A 22,295-nucleotide genomic window follows, 5' to 3' on the forward strand; every position below is an offset into this window, starting at 1 on the left:
TGCACCTTCACTTGGAGTGTTTCCACCCACTTATGAAGAGCATTGTAGGGGCTGACAGCCGGGGCTCTCAGTTCTGTGCGCAGCATCCCGCCATGAGCTGGGCTCCCTGTGGGGAACAGGGCAGCCATACCTGGCTTCTCAGCTCTCCACCCGGAGCATGGCAGCTGACCAGACTCTGGGCGCGGAGCTCCCTGTCGGGTACAGCCATGCTCCAGTGAGGAGCTGAGAGCCTGGGGGGGACAGTCAGGCTAATAGCGGAGAAATCCACATCTGGTGTCCAGTTGGTTGCACCATTCCCAGCAGGGAGCTGAGAAGCCTGGTGCCAGCGGAACGGTGAAATTGACAAGAATGGCAGCCAGTATGTATAAGTAACAGAATGTCTACAGAGGCATTGCATCACCCCAAATACACCGAAATAAGCCCTGGGTGTCTCCTGGAGGTGGAGTTATGTCAGTGTACTACGGCATTTACATCGGTGGGAGCAAGGCTGTGGTATGTACACTGACATAATTAGGTCGACCTAACGTAGTGTAGACCAGGCCTGAATGCAATCCAGCTAATTCTTTTAGCTGTGTTGCCTCTATTTTTAATAGGAATAAATACTAGTAAAAACTTATTTGTCGTTACATATGACTTGGAACATAACGGAGCAGCTCGGAGTAAGGTTGTGTCAATCTTTGAAATAGAACTGCACTTTAAGTGACTTTTAGGAACATAGATCTTGTTGTAACTCTTTCACCCAGCTACAAAGCCTGGACAGTCTCTCCTATAGTGTGAGACTGCCTGTATTTCACTGTTCAAAACAAAAGTCTTGTGCTTGGAAGAGTGAGCAGCTTTCACTTTCTTGTTTAGATGTATAAAGTTGCAGGCTGGCATTTTCAATGGGGCCAAAAGGTGTTTGGTGCCCAGTTTTCATGGGAGTTAGGTATCTAATTCTCGAGGCCTCTTTGAAAATCCTTGCTATAATAGCCAGTACCTATGAGTTGTATAGGTATCTGTCAGGCTAGGCCACGATTGGTGGAGTCTCGTCTTTCTGGTTATTTTTATTCCCTTGGTTTTATTCCTTTTATTTTACAACACACTTTGTCTTCAGTCAGGCACATGAATGGGCACTAATGCATCCACAGCTGCTGTTTTTTGCTTACCGTGAGTCAGCAAACTGTTTGGCTTATCATATGGGGCTGTGGAAAGGCAGCTCAGGTTTTCATTTTTTAATTTTCCCTAGAATACTGTTTTTCTGATTTTTTTTTTTAAATGTCCTCCTTCACAACCATACTTTGAAAAGTATCTCATAATGTACCATTTCAAATACTGAGATTCAGAAGAATGAATATGATTATTTGTCCATTGTGCCTGGCTAAAAGGTGCAACCAGCAGCTCCTCTGTTCCAAATTCTAGTGTAGAACCTGCTTGAGAAGGGTTTATTATATTGGCAGTTGCGTTGGAGTTTGAGAAGCTAATGAAAAACAGTAACTTTGTTCAGGAATGGGAGATTAGAAGTCACCTGTACTGAAAATTGGTTTCTAGAGTACCCATTGTTCAACTTGTGTTCTGTTTTGGTGGGTGGGTTAGTTGGTTGGGTTTTCAAGTGCATTGTAAACTGGCAATATGTTAGCTGTGGGCTTGGGTATTCTTGGCTTCCTTTCACCAGCCAGAAAAACTATTGCTGAAAATCACAAGTGATGGCTTGGATTTTCTTCAGTGTTTCTAGGGCATCCTATTGTGTTAACAGATTAAATTCTAAAAAGAGGGATACTGTATCTCCATTTTGCATAACCATATAATTGCGACTGTTGCAAATGGAGATGATCGTTGTCCAGTGAGCTGCATGATGCAATCCACTAGGTTGCCAAAATGGCTCACAGTTCAGAATAGTTTTACTACCTAGGCAGAAGAGATTGCTTGATCAATTCCATGGCCGTGGTATGTCATGTAGGAATTGTTTGTGCCCTAGCTTGTCAGGGGCTGTTAGCATTTTCACCACTGGCATAGTCTCCCACCTTTTGTATCTTATTTATTTATTTATTTATTTATTTATTTATTTATTTGGGGTCATCTGAAAACCATAGATATGTCTGGGCAGAGAGAAAGGAGTGGTGTTGCTTTCTATGCCAGTATATTGATGGCACTGGATAGCATGTGGTTATATAATCTCCCACAAATTGTTCAATATCTTGACCTCTTGAATGAGTATTTCCTTCTAGAAATTGGTTCATACCAAATTAGACTTGATTTAAGATTAAATTTAAAGTTAATAATAATTTTCATTTATTGCAACTTTAATAATTTTTTCTTCAGCTTTAAAGCTGCCTCTAAACTATGTTTTAGCAGTCACTACTGTTTTTTATGACAAATCAGCACGTGTAAATAGCAGTATCTAAAATGTGTCTTTTGACCAGGAAGTAGCCATCAAGGTCAATTAAGGTTAAAAAGCCCCCTAAAAAAGAAAATTCTGAGCCATAATTTATTTTAGACCCTCATCCTGAAATGAGTTCCACGTGTGAAGAGCTCTATTGACTTAATAAAGCTTTGTGTAGGCACGGAGTTTTCTTGACTTCACTGCCACAACACTACCTTCTTGTTTGTCTCATCCATCTTTTGTCTTGTCTTTTTTTTTTTTTTTTTTGTCAGATTTGCAAACTCTTTGGCCTAGGTACTGTCACTTTCTATGTTTATACCAGGGGTCGGCAACCTATGGCACACGTGCCAAGGATGGCACGCGAGCCGATTTTTAATGGCACGCTGCTGCCTGCTGGGGGGCCGGCGGTCGGGACCCCGGCAGACAGCAGTGTGCTGTTAAAAATCTGACCCGGCCCGCTCTTCTCCGCCCCTCCCACTGCACATGCTTTCCTGACCTCTGTCGCTTCTGGCAGGAGGTTGTGTTTCCGGGTTAGCGTGTCCATACCGCTACCTGGTGTCCAGAGTCTGAGCGGCCCCGCCAGTGGGGGCAGGAAGAGGGACCCGGCCCCACAGGAGTTGCAGCGCCCGCAAGGCCTGTAAGTGGGGAAGGGTCTTGGGTCCCAGCTGCGCCGTGCGCCCGCCCTCCCCAAGCATGGCTGGCCCCGCTCCCTGGACTCAGGCAGGCTGCCCCGGGATTGGAGCCCCGGTGCTGGAATGAGCTCGGCTCTGTACTGGGACAGGCCGCATCCCATAGCCTGAACCTAAGCCCAGGGGCTGCGGTTTGTCACCTGCTGGACCCTGCGAACAGCTGGATCGCGCCTCTTTCCCCACCCCAGATCACTGGACCCCGCTCCTGTTTGGCATTGAGGGCAGAACCCAGGAGTCTGGAGCCCTAGTCTCCATCTGCCCCCACCCCACCCCCTGGAACAACTAGAGCCCAGCTGGAAACCTAGGAATCCAGAGTCCTCACTCCCAGCACTCCTCTCCCGAGCGTCAAACACCAGCCCCTTCCCGGAGTCTCAAGTCCCATCCCTCTGCCTTACCCCTGCCCCAAAACCCTGCCCTGACCCCTGCACTCCCCTCACACACACACCCAGTCCTCTGCACCCCCTCACACACACCCTGACCCCTGCACCCCCTCACACGCACCCAGCCCTGACTCCAGCACCCCCTCACGCACCCAGCCCCCCTATGCCCTGACTCGTGCACCCCCCCAGATGCCCCCAGCCCTCTGCCCTGACTCCTGCACCCTCCTCACACACACCCCAGCCCCCTGCCCTGACTCCTGCACCCCCACACGTACCCAGCCCCCACACACCCCAAGCCCTGAGTCTTGCACACCTCACATCCCAACCCCACCCTGAGCACCAAATGGGAGCTCCTGCAGCGCACCCCCCCCTCACCACCGCATTCCCACCTGCACCCCTCGCACCAAATGGGAGCTACCCAGGTAAGCACTCCAACCCTGAGCCCCCTCCTTCATTCTAGCTCCTGGCCAGACCCTACACCTCAACCCCCAGCCTGCTTCTTCAACCCCAGCCCTGTGCTCAGTGCACTCCCACCCTCAGTTCAGTGCAGAGAGAGAGAGGAAGAGAATGGGCTCGAACCAGGGAGAAGGTAGGTACCCACTCTGTGGGCAGGGCCAGGACCCCAGACCAGCAGCGGGCTGAGCCGCTCAGCCCCATGGCCTGCAAGGATCACCTCTGGAGGGCAGAGAGCAAAATAGTTAGCTTGCCTTGTCATTCTGTTTTCTGAGACTGCAAACAAAAGATGGCTTTGGTGCTATTGGTTGTATGTTTTTTGTTTGTTTTGTGGTGGAGGTATGTTCAGTACAACTAGGTTGAAGCCACAACATAGTCATAGGATGGAAACAAACTTTGGTCACTGCTAATTAGAAGTAGTGATCTGGATGTTGAAAATGTTGCATTTCACTATCAGTTCTACTGAGTCATTCCTGTTCTTTTGACTGATTTCTATAAATGTGTTCTATAATTTTTTTTCTGGTGATAAGAATACAAACTTAAGACAAGTAAAAGCATATGCAACAGCTGTCCCAGTTCAGGGCAATTGCACCTGTATTTTCCCCCCCTCGGTGGTCCACCAAGGGCACCCACTCTGGGCTCCCAGCCCTTCAGTTATCACCTCTCTTGGGCAGATATCTACGTTTCTCTCCCTCCTGTTCCTTGCCAATACTGTGATATTCCCAGCAAGCCATACTTTTCTAAACAGAGGTGGGAAATTTGCATTAACCTCTCCCTAGGTATTCCCCGGGAAATCCATTTAACACTTATTAAAGCAAAAGTCCATTCTTGTCTGTCATAGAGTCTCTTGAAATCCCAGGCATCACATCACATCCTCCTCTCTCTCTCCCCCAGGTTACATTCAATCCTGTCCCACAATAATATAAAAACTTTGCATTTCATACAATGGACCTCAGATATACCTAAACTTAAGATCTCCCAAGGATATTGAGGAAATTGCTATATCTGTCACAACAACTGCTTTCCATAACTTTGTAAATAACACACCAGTCCTGTAAAGCTAATGCATAGTATCATGTGCAGAAGTTAAGTGGTGAAATGATACACTAGTCAGAAGTATTTCAAAATAGCGTGCTGTATAACCCCCATGAGAGCAAGAAAATCGAGTTAGATGGCCATGGTAGCATTAGCTCAGCTTAGCTATGGTTCTCTTATATGTGCTTTGACTATAGTAATTTGACCCCATTTCAGTACATGACGATGATATAAGAACACTGGAAATGCTTCCTTTTGGGAGGTTGTAACAAGCCTAACATTATGTTAATACTACACTGTCAAAAATGGGTTTTACTCAGTGTGAAAATGCTGTTTTCAAATACTTACATCTGTTACAGGTGTTAATAAGAGTTACACCTCTTACATATACACCTATACAAAATTATATGAGAAAACCAAAATCTTTTTTTCTCATTCCTTGACATTTAAGCTTTTGTTGTATATGAGGCTGTTGCAGGAAACTGTTTAAAGTTAATCATTTTCTAACACTATTGATTGACGTACTGTTTTGAATGTACACATAGGAATGATCTGACTTCATGGTCATTGTCAAAAATAAAAAGCTGAGGGAGCATTTAATAAAGGGGGCATCTATTGTATGAACTTGAAACATAATAGTAAACATGCTCAAAATAACTTCACCAAATCTCAGAAGTTATTTAAAATAGAATACTTAATGCACTGATTTACACATAATCACATGAACTTTTTCTTTCCAATATCTAGTTTAAGGAAGAAATCTCTAAGCGTTTCAAGTCCCACACCGATCAACTTGTATTAATATTTGCTGGAAAAATTTTAAAAGATCAAGATACTCTGACCCAGCATGGGATTCACGATGGACTCACTGTTCACCTGGTCATCAAAACACAAAACAGGTAACCTTGCTGATAAGCTTTCTGTTCTTTAGCTGTAAGAAACCAAATAAACATTCTTGTTTCCAAATTAGACAACTCGTGTTGTGCAATTACTAGGTCTGGCTAAAAGACAATATTCTTACTCCTGGTCCTGAGGTCCCTTGCAAAAACATGGGTGGAAATCTCCAAACTCTTGGAAATTTTTTGTTCACTAAATGCTGCAATAGCAGGATAGTGTGAGTGTCATTCTCCTCTCTTGGCAGTCATGTGCCACCTTCTGAACTTCACCACTACACTTGGAACTTTCCAGTCAGCTCCTTCTTGACTTCAGTCAGTGAAAACTCCTTGCAGGAGCTGGGCCTCTACAGTCACAGTGCTCTTTTCATGAGTATTGTTTGCCATGTTCCTCCCTTGTAGATGGGTTTAGGTTGCTAATAGTAAAAAACAAACTATTTCTGTTCTTTGGGCACTCAATCCTGGCATGTGGGTGCTGAACACCAGCATTGTTTGTTGCCCTATAGTTTCTAAGGTGTTTCAGTTTTCACCTCTCCAGGATGAAGGCAGCCTCCTTATCAACTTCAAACTATGCCCAAATGGCAGAAGAATATCTGCAAAAGATGAACACATCAGCTGTATTGTTTACCTTTAAGTCAATCTCCAAGTATAGAGCAGAAGCCCTATTGGAATTATTTTTATTGATAATACAGGTATCACCAGGACACCAGTTTAATCTTAATTTCCTTTATTTAAATTCAAAGGCCGAATACTATTTATACAGCTACTCCAAATGGGCCTTAAATGCCTAAGCAATCAGACCCATACAGTAACATGCAGTTATAAGCATTGTTCAGGTACTTACTACAGGACTAGACTGAGGAAGTTCAAACCCACATTGGCTTGCTTCACCTGGACAGCAGGTACTAGTAATGAACCTTTTATACTTTATGTATCAGAACCTATGTGACTCTACTCACTGCTTTATGAATTTATTTTTTGTTAAAGCCATGTAGAACCACCCCTGATGATTGGGGTGGCTTCTTCAAGACTTTTCACCTGTTTTATCAGTTACCTTCCAGGTCCAGTTTTTCCAGTTAAGCCACATTCCAAGCCCAGTATTTTCAACTAAGCATACCATTTTTCAAGGCCTTCCCCTAACTGCTAACCACCTCCACTTTGTACAAACTGCAAATCATATATTTTCTTTAGCCAAGACAATTTAATGTTGTCTAATCATACAAGCATATGGCTGCTTTCACAGGCCTTTTGTGCAACAGAGGGCAGTTCCATTGCAGTTGTCCAGGGCGCATGTAAGCGGTGCTCCGGGGATGTTCCTTACCTTCTGCAACAGCAAACTGCACCAGAAGCAGCTGAGGGGATGTGATCCAGGGTTCCCACTCCTGGCCGCACGTGGCTAGGTGAATGATTTCCAGTCTCACCTTTTCCAAGGGCACTCCTGTGTATCTTGTACAAGGCTGGGCTGTAGTGCTTCGAAGAGTAAAAAAATTAAAGCAAAAGACCAAGATGGCAAAAGCTAATGAATACCAAGACACTATCAGCACCTCCTGAGTGAGCATAAACCCAGTGTCCTCTAGTGGGGTAGCTTCACCTTTAAAGTGTCCAGAGCCATCACTCTTGAAGTTGAGGTTTCCATCAAGAAATATGTATGAGGATGTAGACTGGAACGGAGAACTAACGTGAACGGCTTTTGATGGTGGTGAGGCTCCTACCATCGGTGGATATCCATAGATCCATTTGGCCAGAGGACTGTGGCTTCCACCAGTAGGTCTATTGAAAGACCAAGGAGACTCCGTATGTTGGAGAGAACCTGTTAGTGGAATAAGTGGAGATAGCTATGCAGAAGACAAAGGAGAGACAGGGCACAGTGAGATGTTCTGGAGCAGCCCTCAAAAGTGGGGGGGGGAAAAAGGAAAAACTTGGGAAAAGTTCCCCTTCATGTTGGTTTTCAGATTGATTGCCTTTGCAGGAGAGATCTGTATGCCCTGCAGGTGGTGGTCAGCTTCGACGGCAGCAGGAGCCAAGGATCCTAAGCTCCCTCTGAACAATTTTCAAATAACCAAAGGAGTGTAAAGAGGCATCAATGCATACAGTCAGTGTACCACTTGCTGTAGCCTGGCTGAGTCTTACTATCTGGTGACCTTCGTCACATCAGACATGGGTCCTGTTTAGGGCTACATGATTAGGCTTTCAGAATACCCTCCGAATTACATGTCTGCCTCTGTCCCTGGAAAGCACTTGGCTACTGTTTTATCAGGAAGATATGCTACGGAAGAACCAATCTCTTTTGGCTTGTGAAAAAGTGTGAATTCCAGGTATTTCATGAGTCAGAGACAAAAGGCCTATGCCGGATCTCAGAACAGAATCATAATTAGTCAAGGAAGAATTCATTGTAGTCACCTTGTGAACCATCATGCTTCTAGGAGAAGGCAACTGACTATGCTCTGGATCTCATGGATGAGTGGTTCCTCCATAGCACGTTGAATAGCTCAGATTGTAGGAATAGCTGTTTTCTGTGGCCTGACATCAGTGTTGTATTCTTCTCACTACATGCCTGCTTGCAGAATTTGGGAGTACATGTTGCTCTATTTGGATGAATGGCTGATCAAGGATCCTGCTTTGGAGGATGTCTTCATACTCACCACCAGTATGTTCGCATTGCTCTGGTTTATGCTTAAGCTATTAAAATTTTAACTTGTCCTCAGCCAATACATGGAGTACCTAAAAGCCCTGCAAAACACAGTTCAACTGCAAGCATTCCCATGCCATGATAGGATCCAAGATATCACCATTCTGGTGGCTAGGATTTGTCAGCCAGAAAATAGCATGATCAGAGCTGACATGAAAGCTGGATTTTATGGATGAAATTGTGGTATACATGGCACAAGACAACCTCAGCAGACCCCAGAATCCCAGTTGAGAGCAAGCATTGCAGGGACGGTAGGATAATAACCAACAGGGCCGGCTCCAGGGTTTTTGCCACCCCAAATGGCAGAGGGGGGGGGGGGAGCCGCAATTGCGATCCGCGGCAGCTCCAGCGTGCTGCTTTCTTCTTTGGCGGCAGGTCCTTCCCTCCAAGAGGGACTGAGGGACCCTCCGCCGAATTGTCGCTGAAGAGCCCAATGTGCTGCCCCAAGCACCTGCTTGCTCAGCTGGTGCCTGGAGCCGGCCCTGATAACCAACCTCTGGGTTTCACAGGCCTGGTGACAGTCCAGGGACACATCTGCAATTAGGAATGGGCTTTGAAATGCGTGTATGTCCAAATGTTCAGTCCCTCCCTGTACCAACTTGGTTTCTTCAGGAACAACTTCATACCGATGTTCTGGAGATGGGGTTTGTACTGTTAGAAGTGAGGCTATCTCCTGTCTAATTTCCTGTGAGTCAGTGTGTTCACATTTTTGTGACTGGTCCAGATAATTTCAGCAAAGGACAGATTGACCTGTCCAAAGCTGAGCTGATCCATCAAGTGCAGGACTGCTATCCTGACACTGAAAATGAGAAATCTGCCATGACTGAGTTTGGGAACAGACTTGGTCATAAACTTAGCCAGGTTTACATAATTGTGCTCCCATTTTCTGAAGAGTTCTAACTTTGAATAGACAGTAGTGTGCAGTACATGTTACAACACTTGGAACCCAAAATGACTCCGTTTTGTTTATATTGGTCTGTAGACTGTTTACAGTTGTATCCACAATTGGCATTCACCAGATTGGAATTGCCACAGTGCTCCAGCTAGAAATGGTTAGGTAGGACAGGGTTTTACTTTGCACTGTCAGATAATTGGGATGTCTGGATGGTTTTGTCTCTCTCAATTTACTTCCAATGTTTGGGCAGGATAACAATGGGAAGGGAAATGGATTGGTACCTGCTATTGCTCAGAAAACAGCTGAAACTTATCAGAAATAATGGCTGTGGTACTGTGTTCATTGCTTCCGTGACTGGCTGAAATCCTACTCATGGTTCCAACGCAGTGAGGGGTGGGGTTTGGGATCTCCGTGAAAACATCAATTTGTAATGATAAAACATACACAATCATCTTTGTAACCCTATTTGAGTTTAAATCTTTCCTTTTAGAGATTGTCCTGGAGAATCTTGAGATTCTGGTTTTTGTCTGGGTGGGGAATATGAGTTTAATATCCAGTTGGGCAGAAAATAGAAATACCCAAAGCATGTCCCCCCCCCCCCCCCCCCAAAAAAAAAAAAGCCAGATTACTTGGTGTCCATATTTAAATAATGGTATTGACACACTATATGAGAATAGTCGTAATTTATATTCTGGTTATTTCATGCTAAATTGTCTCTGGTTCATTCCGGAAATCTTTTAAATTGCCTCAGTAAAGTGGTTTATAGTTTTAACTTTATTTTTCAGATCACAAGATCATCCAGTACAGCAAACGAACACCACAGGGAATACTTCTACCACATCGACATCAAGCAATAGTAGTACCTCCACACCAGCCTCAACAAACAGCAGCCCTTTCGGTTTGGGTACGATTCTTTGTCTGCTAACTTTGTGGGTTAAGAACACTGCCCTTCCCTTAGTTGTTACAGCCCATGTGCCAGACATTTAGAGAAAAGGGTTTAATTTCAGCATTCTGTCGTAGGAATCTTATTTCCTTGAAATCGTCCTCTGTGGAAAATCTTGCATAGGAGTATTCCACGTATGCTGCTTCTTCATATATAGCACATGAACAAATAGCAAGGTGCAGCTGGTGTTTCATTCCAGCATTACTGGTAATGTGAAAATTATAGAGCTGCATGTGAGCTGTGCATGCTCTACAGTGTATCTGGATTGGTCCAAGGAGTGCACTGCAGAAATTGGGACCCTTGTGTCAACCAGATTGTGAACAACAGTGACAAAATTGCTACACCACCTACAAGCTACCTACCCACCTACTTCTCTGACCAAATCGAATCACTGGGCCTAATAGCTCTATCTTACCTTCTCTTCCAGAGCATACATTTCCCAAGAACAGACTGGCTCCTGTTCTGCAGTTGAAAAGTGGTTTTTCTCCTGCTACCCGCCCCAGACTTAGCACTGGTGATTCAGGCCCTCTATCTCGTTTCATTTTCTGAGAAATGAATAGAATAAAAAAGTTCAACTTAGTAAGCATTTGCTGTTGTGGGTTTAAAGTGGCTCAAATTTCACAAGTGATTTTGGTTGCCACAATTTTGGGGTCAGTTTGAAGTTATGCAATTTAGGCAGCGTGAAGATTGTAGAAAACTATTTTACCTTATTTTTAGTACCTGATGCATTAGGAACTGGGAAGAGTTATTGTGATAAAACAGAAAAGGAAAATTATACTGTGTTGTAATGCTATCTTTTACTTACTCTCAGTTAAATTTTAAGTGACTACTTCTGCAAATATACTCTTGAGACATGTATGTATATATTGCATGGTTTAAAAGGGAGAAATTTTTGAAATCTAGGGGACACAGACATCAACATTTCTAGAGTGGTAATGACATGTATGTATTATCCGAAGTATTGGTTGTCAGCTAAATGTATTCATTAATAAAACAGACATTGGAGAAAGGACTCTTTAGTGTCTAGGAAGGATGGAATTCCCACTGTTTCGCATTGTCTGGAAATTTGGGTGATACATTAAAGTATTTTGAATTTAAAAAAGTTGTCTGGATTAAATTGATTTAGAAATGTACTAAAAGCAGAAAGTTCATTTTTTTTTCTCTCTTTCCCCCCCCTCCCCTCTTAAGGTGGCCTTGGAGGACTTTCAGGTCTGAGTAGCCTGGGCCTGAATACATCTAACTTTTCAGAGTTACAAAGTCAGATGCAGCGACAGCTCATGTCCAACCCGGAAATGATGGTCCAGATAATGGAAAATCCCTTTGTTCAGAGCATGCTTTCAAATCCTGACCTGATGAGGCAGTTAATTATGGCCAATCCTCAAATGCAGCAATTGATACAGCGAAATCCAGAGATCAGTCACATGCTTAATAATCCAGATATAATGAGACAAGTATGTTGAAAGTTCTCTGTAAATTAATAAACTTTAAAATTCTTTAATAAAATTAAATATGCTGATTTGAGTGTTTGAAGTATTGCTGAGAAATTTAGGATCATAAAGGAAAACTCATAGAATGCTACTCTAGGCAAATACTGTTGATTTTTTTTCTAGTCACTAATGTCTGAAATAGTTCAGTGTGTTGTCTTTAATGTTAAATAATCTATAACATTCCCTGGAGAGTATTTCAGGATTACATAACTTAATTTTCTGAAGTTCAACTAGGGCAGACCTTGTGTGCACTTCAGATCTCCTGTTTTCATTGAGGAAAAAAAACCAACACTGCTTTAATCTAACTTTTAGTACTTCAGTCAGATTTTAAATGCAGTTGAAAGCTACTGGTATACTTCTACACTGTAGAGGCTTTTAAGACACAAACTAATGGATACTGTGGATTTGAGAAACCAGGTATTTATTCCTAGTGGTTCCTATTTGGAAGCAGCATATTCTATTTCTGAGTTGAAACAATAGTAAATTCACTAATTCTGTTTGAATAGAAATGAACTTGGACATAACTTTCTGTGTCTTCCTTCGTCTCTCCTGTCCAGTAACATATAAACAGTATGAATGTATCAATGCTATATAACTAAACTTTCAACATTTTACAATTTTGACAAAATGGCTAATGAAAATTCAGTTGGCTTAACTTTCTAATGATTCCAACAAGAAAAATTCTTGCTGTAGCTCTAACAGCAGTTCACACTGAACTGCGGCAGGTTGGATAATCTATAAATAGCTGTTATAAATGAGACACTGCTTCAGATTATTTTCACTTTAGAATGTATTTTTTACTAATACAGATTAAATGTTCCACTTACTTAGACACTAGAACTTGCGAGAAACCCTGCAATGATGCAGGAAATGATGAGAAACCAAGACCGAGCCTTGAGCAACCTTGAGAGTATCCCAGGTGGATACAATGCCTTGCGACGCATGTACACAGATATTCAGGAACCAATGTTGAATGCAGCCCAAGAGCAGGTGAGAAATGGGTACATACAACTTAATATTAAATCATTTTCTCAGGAGTGAAGGAAATTATGCACTGTTTAAACAAGCATTCAAGAAAATGTAATTTGGTGCTAGAAGTCACTGCACTTTGTTTCCACTTGTAGAAGTAGGACTGCAGAAATCCCAAACTCTCAACCTTGAAAGAATAAAGTTTTTGTTTCTTAGTTTTGTGACACTGTCTGAAAGTCAGTGATTATGGCATGTGCTGTTTCATAAAGGAACACTCTTAACTTGAATTTTCTGAAATTGACTTAAATTCCTAAAAGTTTTTTAAAGTACTCTTTAAATAGATTCAGGAAATTCTATCTTGGAGTCCTTATGAACAGTTTCGGAAGTCTTTTTTGCTGCTTTTCTTAAGTCTTTTCAACAAGAGAGAAACTGAATATGCTGGAGATATATAGTCAGTTTCACTGTAAGAAAAGTGTTGACAAATGCACCAAGTTAACAAAATAAAAATAGATTTTTCCGTAACTACTTTCAGCCTGAAATCCTGGGTGTTTTGCTGCTATAGTAAGGTACAACATTTTCAGAGATGTGATTTTTTTTTTTTTAAATGTCCCTTTTTAAGATTAGCATCTCAAAACAGCTGATTATTCTACCATGAAACTGGTTTTAGGATGGTGAATATAATTAAAGACTGCTCTCAGTATCAGTAGTCTTCAAGTTTGTAATTTTGCATACGTCTCAAAACCTGTCATTTCTAGCAGAGATAAAATTGATGGTTTTAATAGATGGTATTCCTTGTTTTTCCTCCTTTGTAGTTTGGAGGTAACCCATTTGCTTCCTTAGTAAGCAATGCATCTTCAGGTGGAGAAAATCAGCCGTCTCGTACAGAAAATAGAGACCCTTTACCAAATCCTTGGGCTCCTCAGTCCAGTTCTCAGAATTCCACAACCAGTAGCAGCAGCAGTGGCGAAAGTGGGGGCAGTAGTAGTGTTGGAAATAGCACCACCACCAGTACAGGACAAGGCTCAACCATGCCTAATTTGGGACCCGGAGTAGGAGGTATGTTCATTATGATAGAATTGTATTAACTTGCACCCATGCAAGAAATTGCTGAAGTGACAGACATTCTTGTGTTGGAAAAAGTTATTTAAATGACTTGATTTAGTGTTACTAATATTTGCTTGCATAGCTCTCTTTACTAGTATCAAAGTCCTATGTAGGAAAACAAACATGCAAAGTAAACTTATCTCAAGAATACTAAGAGGAGCCACAAATCTGCTAAAATAACAGTAAAAGTAGAGACTTGCTAGACAAATTAAAAACAGTCTGCACACTAGACAGAGTGCAAAAGTCCAGTAAGGTAGGTATTGAATATGAGATTGTTAGAATACAGCCTCTCAATCTTTCCCACTTACCTGAAAGGACATACAGAGTTCATGTGAGATCTGAAATTTTACTATGTAAACAGAGGAATGAAATGTGAATGTGTTAAATAAACCAATGTTAGAAATTGTAATAGTAATGCCCCAACTTCAGTCAGTTTGTTTGTATTATCATGGTACGTAGGAGCCCCAGTCATGGACCCACAGCTTTATTGTGCTAGGCACTGCACAAACACATAACAAAAAATATTGTCTGTGCTTCAAAGAGCTTACAGTCTAAATCTGTCAAGAAACAAAGGGTGGAAACAATAGACAGGAAGAGCCTATGGAAACAAGAAAACAGTGATCAGCAGCCCAGCTCTACTTATTGATATCAAGTTTTCTGTAGGCAACAAAGCAAACAAGACAAGGTTTAAGGACAATGAGGTAGTTTAGTGGATGTTTATGGGGATCACCTCTCGTGCGAAAGCCACCATGGAAGAGAGCATAAAGGTGCTTGTTTGAAAATGTAATAAGTAGTCGATGCAGGTTGACATCTCCGGCAGAGTGGAGGTCAGAATCAATGTATCAAATACTTTGGTATAGATTTGGAGGAAAATAGGATTTGCTGCAATATAAAGGCAAAAGATACATTGTAATAAAAAGGGAAAATAAGAGTACTTGTTTAGATAAGATTATATTATCGGTGGTGCTGGTATCAATGCTTATAATGAAGGTTGTTGAACATTTCACGTTATAAAACCTTGTTTTCAGTTGCCTATAACTTTGCCATATTAACAGTTTAGTCCAACACCAGCATAGACATTTTCAATCTAACACTGAATTTTTAAAAGTTTTTAGCGAAAAATTATTCTCCATTTCTGAGAACGAGCCAGGGAAAACATGGTTAACTCATGTTAAAAATAAAATATTTTATTCTCTTCCTTGAAGCCCTAGTATTTCTGTGCCTTGGAGCAGAGATAAAGCAATCGCCCTATTATAAGGGATGGGTTTTTTGTGATTCCCGTTCAAACGTAGCAAAAATTTTCCAAATTACAAGTCTTTGCAAATAATTTGCACTTAACTAGTGCTCATAAATCTGTTAGTGGCCGGCAGCAATATTCACTGAAGATTTCATCTTCACTTAGCACGCTCCATTCCACAGAGCTACTAAACATGCAGCATCCCCAGGTTGCAGGGGCTGACGTTGCCAGTAATTACTCTGTGCCGTAGGCCAAGGGCCGTTGGGTGTGGCTCCATGCACCAGAGGAGATCAGGGAGACTCTTGTGCTCTTGGTGATCCTCCTGCTGGTTCTCAGCATGGAGGGGGAAACAGCCTGACTTGCTCTTGTGCAGAGAGGAGGAAGGCTGCGGCAGTCTTCTGGGACAGATTGGTTAGGGTAGAGAGGTGCATATTAAAGAGGATAAACGGGGGGGAGGGAGACCAGGACAGGCACAGGAGCAGAAGGAGAGGTACAGAAAGATCTGTTGCAGCCACTTGTGTTAAACCAGTGCTGTGTTCCACCACAGAAGTACAGCAAAACATATGACAAGAAGCAAACCCCACCCCAAAAGTCTGGGATTATTTGATAAAATGGAATTACCCTAAATTAAGATTTAGTAATATAACTCAAATGTCTATAGAGTTTTGATACCCAAGATAGTCTTGGTTTATTGTTTTTTTTTTTTTTTTTTTTTTCAATTGTGAAAGTTTCAACTTCGTTTCAATTCATGCTGATGTAACTAGTACGTATCTTTCAGTATGACTTCTAAGTCTTTGGATATGAGTATTAAACTTGGATGTGAAAATTTGTCTGCCAAAAATTTGGCATATAAACCTTTTTTTGCCAGAGAATAACTTCAAAAACTAGGTAACGTTTTTGAATAAGTGTGCAAAATGGAAAGTAGAATATCTTGGTTTCAGTGTCAACTCCACACTCTTATGACTCGGTTGGTTACAAACTGAAGTTTTGCCGGTTAAGGAAGAACTAGTTCGCAGTGCTCTTGCACAGCTTTGGGAGTTGACTTCTCTTCAGAGCTGTTTGCAAGCTTACTAATGTTGGTAGATTATTCAGGTTACCCAAAAAGCACACCACATTCTTCCTGTACAAGGTATGGGAAGAGGTATGCTGGATCTGACTTTGTAGTGATAGCACGTAGTTAGATGGTGAAGGAATGACTAGAATGAATAACTGAAGAGATGTAAATTAACATTTGAAGATACAGCTCCAAAACCGTGTGCAGGAGGCCTATGTAAGACTGCAAGGGTGTGACTGGGCACACTTCTAGAAGTTTTGGTACTATTTGTGATAGGATAATCAGGTTTTCTGAGTAGTTTAAAAGAATTATGGAGAGTGAACAATTTTGAGAAGTGCCCTTATTAGTTTAACAGCCTGTTCTTCTTCGACTGCTTGTTCAGGTCAGTTCCTATCAGGTGTGTGCGTGTGCAGATGCACGGTAGCTGGAAGATTTTTCCGTAGCAGTCTCTGTGGTGGTCAGCCTGGACGCCCCCTGAAGTCGTGCCTTCATGGCGCTCAATATAGAGCCCTGCTGACACCCCACCCCCACCCTCCCCAGTTCCTTCTTAATCTTCCGGCTGGCGTGCACACGCATGCACATGCACCTGATTGGAATGGAGGTGAACAACACATCTCGAAGAACGACAGTTACGAGAAGGTGAGTAACCATTTTTTCTGCCCCTATTAGAATCTAGTTTTCATTTTGAAACATGCCTTCCCTAAAAAGGGAATTTGCTCTTGAGCTGTTTGTTGCAGTTATGTTCTAGTTACTTGTAAAATATTTAAACACTGGGCATCTCTTCCATTTGATTATGATAGGGGTGGGGAACCTCTTTTCTATCAGGGGCCATTGACCCACAGAAAAAAAAATCTACCGCGGACCCCACACAGCCCTGCGGCAGGGCGCGGAGCCTCGGGGCTTCCCCTAGGGTTGCCAGCTTTCTAATTGCACAAAACCAAACACCCACACCCCTTCCTTGAGGCCCCACCCCCACTCACTCCAGTCCCCCACCCTCATTCACTTTCACTGGGCTGGGGCAGAGGTTTGGGGTGTGGGTTCTGGCTGGGGGTGCTGGCTCTGGGCTGGGGATGAGGGGTTTGGGGTGCAGGACGGGGCTCTGTGCTGGGGCCAAGGGGTTTGGAGCAGGCTCAGGGCTGGGCCAGAAGGTTGGGGTGCAGGAGGAGGTGTGGGATGCGGACTCCAGGACGGAGTGCGGCAAGGGGTTGGGATGCGGGGGGTGAGGGCTCCAGCTGGAGGTGCAGGCTCTGGGGTGGGGCCAGAAATGAGGGGTTCAAAGTGCGGGAGGTGGCGGGGGTTGGGATTCAGGTGGGGGTGCAGAGTCTGGGAGGGAGTTAAGGAGTAGGAGGGGGTTCCGACCTGCGACAGGGTTGGGGGTGCGGGAGGGAGTTTGGGGTGCAGGCTCCGCCAGGCAGCTCCTGGTCGGCAGCGCAACAGGGCTAAGGCAGGCTTCCTGGTTCCGTGCAGCTCCTGGAAGCAGCCAGCATGTCCCGCCCCTAGGCGGAGGCGTGACCAGATGGCTTTGCGCGGTGCATGCTGCCCACGCCCACAGGCACCGCTCCAACAGCTCCCATTGGTCGCAGTTCCCGGCGGAGCTTCCCTGATTGCCCCTGTGCCTGGGGGCCACAGGGACATGCCGGCTGCTTCCGGGAGTTGCACGGAGCCAGGGCAGACAAGGAGCCTGCCTTAGCCTTGCTGCGCCACCAACTGGAATTTTAATGGCCTGGCAACTCTAGCTTCACTCCGCAACGGAATGAGTTCCCCGCGAGGCAGCACAGAGGCTCGGTGCTTCTGGCCTACGGTGCCGAGGCTTGCCACGGGCCAGATGAAATTAAGCACGGTGCTGAATCTGGCCCACAGGCCATAGGTCCCCCACCTCTGGGTTATGGGTTAAAAGTGGAGAAGCTTCTTGAGATGAGTGGCAGCTGATGTCCATTATAGACAGTAATTACTCTCTCATGTTAAATTATGGAAATATGTTATGCACTCATCACCATATTTAATTATAATTAAATGAAAATGCATCTGTCACTATTTTCATGCTTATGAATTGCTAAAGTGGCTATTTCTACTTTTTAAGCTGGTATGTTCAACACTCCAGGAATGCAGAGTTTGTTGCAGCAGATAACAGAAAATCCACAGCTTATGCAGAACATGTTGTCTGCACCCTATATGAGAAGCATGATGCAGTCACTAAGCCAGAACCCTGATCTTGCAGCACAGGTAAATGCACCTATGTATTGTATGTACTGAATGAAAAGAGAGGTATTGCAAATTCATGCAATAACTATTGTCACAACAAAGGAATGATTTTATGTGCTGTCTAGCACCAACACCTACTAGCGTATTAAAATGTTTCTCCAGTTCCTCATTAGACATCTTGACAGTCAACTTCCTGAGTCTAACTGGAGGATAGAGCTAAACATTGAGCATTAACATTGCTCTGGGCAAGACTGCAGAGCAAACTCAAAAACACTTGGCTCAGAACCTTAGGTGAACCAAAGGGGCCAGGTAGTACTAAATAAGTATTAGATGGATAGAACAACCACTGGAGCTGAAAGTTTTTTATGTACTTTAGTGTGAAACATTTTAAAAACCATAAACTTGTGACCTCATATAGGAACCACTTGAAAAGTTAGTCTCAAACTTGTAGGCAGGGCCACTGGTAAATGTAGCCCCAAACTGATTTTAGGAGTTAGTTGTTCAGGTTATCAGTGTGATCGTGACACTTGTATCTTCATTCTTCACCTGTGGCCTTCCTGTACGGCTTCATTTGCTGTATAAGTGCAAATACTATTACAGCTTTATGAATGGTGGCATAGTCTTTTCCTAATATCACTTATGGGTTCAGCTTCTAAAGAGTCAGCACAGGTTGGATGTGTGCCAAGTGGAATGGAAAGTATCACATGCTTTTTAAAAAAAACATAGCAGGGGAGCTTCACTGGCTTTTTGGACACATTGAATGTGTGCATAGAGGAACAGTCTCAACTCTGTAGTATGAAGGTCTTCTCCTGTTCATCCTCTTCAGTCTCATCTCAAGGGGATGTTTATGCAAATATCTGGCACTTCCATTTGGATTAAAAAAAACAAACCACCCCACCTTGTTGTCCAGTGTTATATGACTGGATGTCTACTAGAAATCGGTTTTGGACAGTAAGTGAAGGAAGACAACATGGTCATTTAAAATATTTCTGTTTTTCAAAGAAGATCCTAATTGTCATGTAAAACAGTTAATTATAAATGTATTGAATATATAAGTTGCACTAAAGGGGGGGGCAGGGTGCAGCTTTATTTACTATATTTAGTATTTGCAGCTAAAATTGAACATTTGCCCCATAGATGATGCTGAATAATCCCTTATTTGCTGGAAATCCTCAGCTTCAGGAACAAATGAGACAACAACTCCCAACTTTCCTTCAACAAGTGAGTAAAAGAGAGGCTAACTGTTGTCAGTGAACATCTTGCATGTAGCCTTGCCGAATTGCAAACATATGGTCTTGCTTTGTTCTGGTTGAAAGAATAAAGGCCTGGTCTATGATTCTACTGCAAACACTAGCTTCAATCGTGGGTTTTAGTGATTTAAATACTTGTAAATGGCTAATTCATCAGATTCACCTCCTCATTCCCATTTGTCCCAAAGTTTCACACCTATTAGAAGATAGGTATTGCTTCTGCTGCTTTGTTTGGATGAATAATGACTTGTTTCCAGAGAACAGTTTTTCTACCTTTTCCTTGTGCTGCTTTGCAAATACTAAACCAAACCCCTTTTCCTCCACCACTAACAGGAGCTCTTGGTTTGCCTTTCCCTCCCTAAAAGGTAGAGGCCTGATAGTGTGCCCTGAATGAGTGTCCACTGTGTCTGTGTATGCAGCCATAAACCATGACGCATATTGTTGAGAACTGCACAATGATTCGGCTTCCTGGAGGTCTTCGTGCCTTGAACATGGTTGATAAGAACGCTCTGGCTTGGCTTGACCAGATTGCATACGTCAAATAAAATAACCATACTTTTATCTGGATTGAGCTTTAGCCCCCTCACTCTCATCCATTTTTTCAGTCTCCGCAGAGGCTGGGTCAGGTATTCAAACCACTGACTGAGCAGGGTGAGATGGAGATGCAGAGCTGAAAACACTGCAGTCCATACCTCTGCACTAATCCTCTAGGTGAGGGAAGGTGAGACAGAATCCCATGGCAATTGTTGTGACTGTGTCTTTTGGGATAATGAGCAATTGCATAGTACTACTCTGTGGGAGTGCTCAGCAAGGAAGAACGCACACAGCTGTGTGCAGCCCTAGCCACCCTTGGGAGAGATCTTCACCCATCAGTATACTTTCTGATCTATTCTCAGGTCTGTACCAGATTAACAGGAGTAAGGAAATCCTAAGACATCTAGTGCTCTGAATTGTCAGTCGTTTCTATTATAACAAAACTCAGACTGTTGGACACTAGATGATAGACAAGTTGTCAACGTTGTTTTGCTAAGCAAAGAGTGCATAGCAGCTTACTTTACAGAAGTTGGCACGGGTTCTTTCTCCGAGACACTGAAAAATTTCACCAGCTGTGAATCTAGCTCTTTTCCTCTGGTCTTCCCTAACCTATCTAAAAGACATATTGTGGGCATGAAGGGCCCACAACACTTCTAATATCTCACTGAGCATTACTGGCCTAAACTTTAACCAGAGAAGATTTAGAATTTTTCTCCAGATCGTGTTCTGCATTTGTGGAAGCTGACAACTTGGCCTGATCCATGCAAGGATCCTAGAGCCCAGACTCCAGCCTGAGCCCAAACATCTACACTGCAATTTTATAGTCCCACAGCCCGAGCCCTGTGAGCCTGAGTCAGCTGCCATGGGTGTTTTTATTGTAGCGTAGGCATAGCCTAAGGGGAAAACTGGAAAACAGGGATGTTAGGAGCCTAACATGGTAGGATTTTTATCCTATACTAAATCACCCAATTAGAATGGTTGTTAGAGGAGCAGCCACTGCTGGTAGGGCCTTCTTGAAACACTTTGCTTTTGTTGGTCTTCAAGTGTGAACCTTGAAACTAGACCCCTTTCCCTAAGAGGAAAGGAGTGCCACAATCTCAAAACACAGAAGGAAATAGTTAGTTCTTAGCATGTCGTAATTTTCAGCCACTTCCTTTTGAAGCGCAGTGTTTGTCAAAAATCCGGTAGCGGTCCATTGTAACATTAAAGACAAGATGATAAATAGCACAACCAAATACTAAGCCAGCCTCATTTTAGGATCCATTAGGTGATCCTCCAAATGGTAAATGAGTATGCTGTCTTTGTTGTAACCCCCAAGAGTTTGAATCTTAGACAAAGATTGTTACTCAAAAGTCACTGCAAGATTTCACCTTTTGTTTATACAGTTGTTCTAATAAAAGATGGGCTGAAGCCATAAACTTCAGTTTCATATTTGAAACTTCGCAGTGTCTAGAGATTTTCAGATCTCAGGATTTGGCTTGTGCTCATCAATAGTTGTGAAAGCTACAGGTTCAGATGTTCCAGCAGGTGAAGAGGAACTTGATCCAGCCATCTTAAGTGTATACATCAGACTGTATGCATCATCTAGATAGCATTCATGTACATAAGTAGGTTGATAATGCAGAGAGGGGGTAGTGGGCATACACTTGCAAAGTCTGAACTTAATAGCAGTCCTGTTCTGAAGTTTAGATATGTCAGATGATCCATTTCACTGGAAGAATAGTGAGAAACAGTGTTTCTGGAGTACTGCTTGTCACAATTCAGGCCAATTGCACCTTTATCCTCCTCCCCGCATCCTCTGGTGATCTAGGCTCCCAGCTCCTCTAGGCTCCCAGCTCCTCAGCTGTCAACTCTCTTAGGCAGAGATCCACATCTCTCTTCCTCCTGTCCTGGGATGTTACAGCTGCTCAGCTCCCTAATTTACACTGTGATATTTCTAGCAAGCCAGACTGCTTAAAGCCAGCATCTGTGCTTTGCTTTCTCTCCAGAAGCTATGCCCAATATACTGCCTGCTGTTATAAGGAAGCACATTTATTCTTAAGCTAAAAGCATTGCAGAATTTTTTTAAAAAACAATAGAAGAACCGACATGCATGCTAAAAAGTCACCAGAGATCACTCCAG

General features: G+C 43.1%; 1 protein-coding gene across 2 annotated transcripts in view; it reads left to right on the forward strand.

Moving 5' to 3' along the window:
* UBQLN1 (ubiquilin 1) overlaps positions 1 to 22,295 on the forward strand; it is a 36,124-nt gene that overhangs the window by 8,837 nt on the left and 4,992 nt on the right. For both annotated transcript variants that reach the window (XM_034773740.1, XM_034773742.1), the window contains exons 2-8: positions 5,664 to 5,815; positions 10,179 to 10,297; positions 11,525 to 11,787; positions 12,655 to 12,813; positions 13,605 to 13,848; positions 18,268 to 18,410; positions 19,527 to 19,610. In XM_034773740.1, coding sequence (XP_034629631.1) covers positions 5,664 to 5,815; positions 10,179 to 10,297; positions 11,525 to 11,787; positions 12,655 to 12,813; positions 13,605 to 13,848; positions 18,268 to 18,410; positions 19,527 to 19,610 — 1,164 coding nt within the window. The remainder of the gene's footprint in view (positions 1 to 5,663; positions 5,816 to 10,178; positions 10,298 to 11,524; positions 11,788 to 12,654; positions 12,814 to 13,604; positions 13,849 to 18,267; positions 18,411 to 19,526; positions 19,611 to 22,295) is intronic.

The sequence above is a fragment of the Trachemys scripta genome, chromosome 6 (genome assembly GCF_013100865.1).
Source record: "Trachemys scripta elegans isolate TJP31775 chromosome 6, CAS_Tse_1.0, whole genome shotgun sequence".
In the NCBI taxonomy this organism is placed as follows: domain Eukaryota; kingdom Metazoa; phylum Chordata; order Testudines; family Emydidae; genus Trachemys; species Trachemys scripta.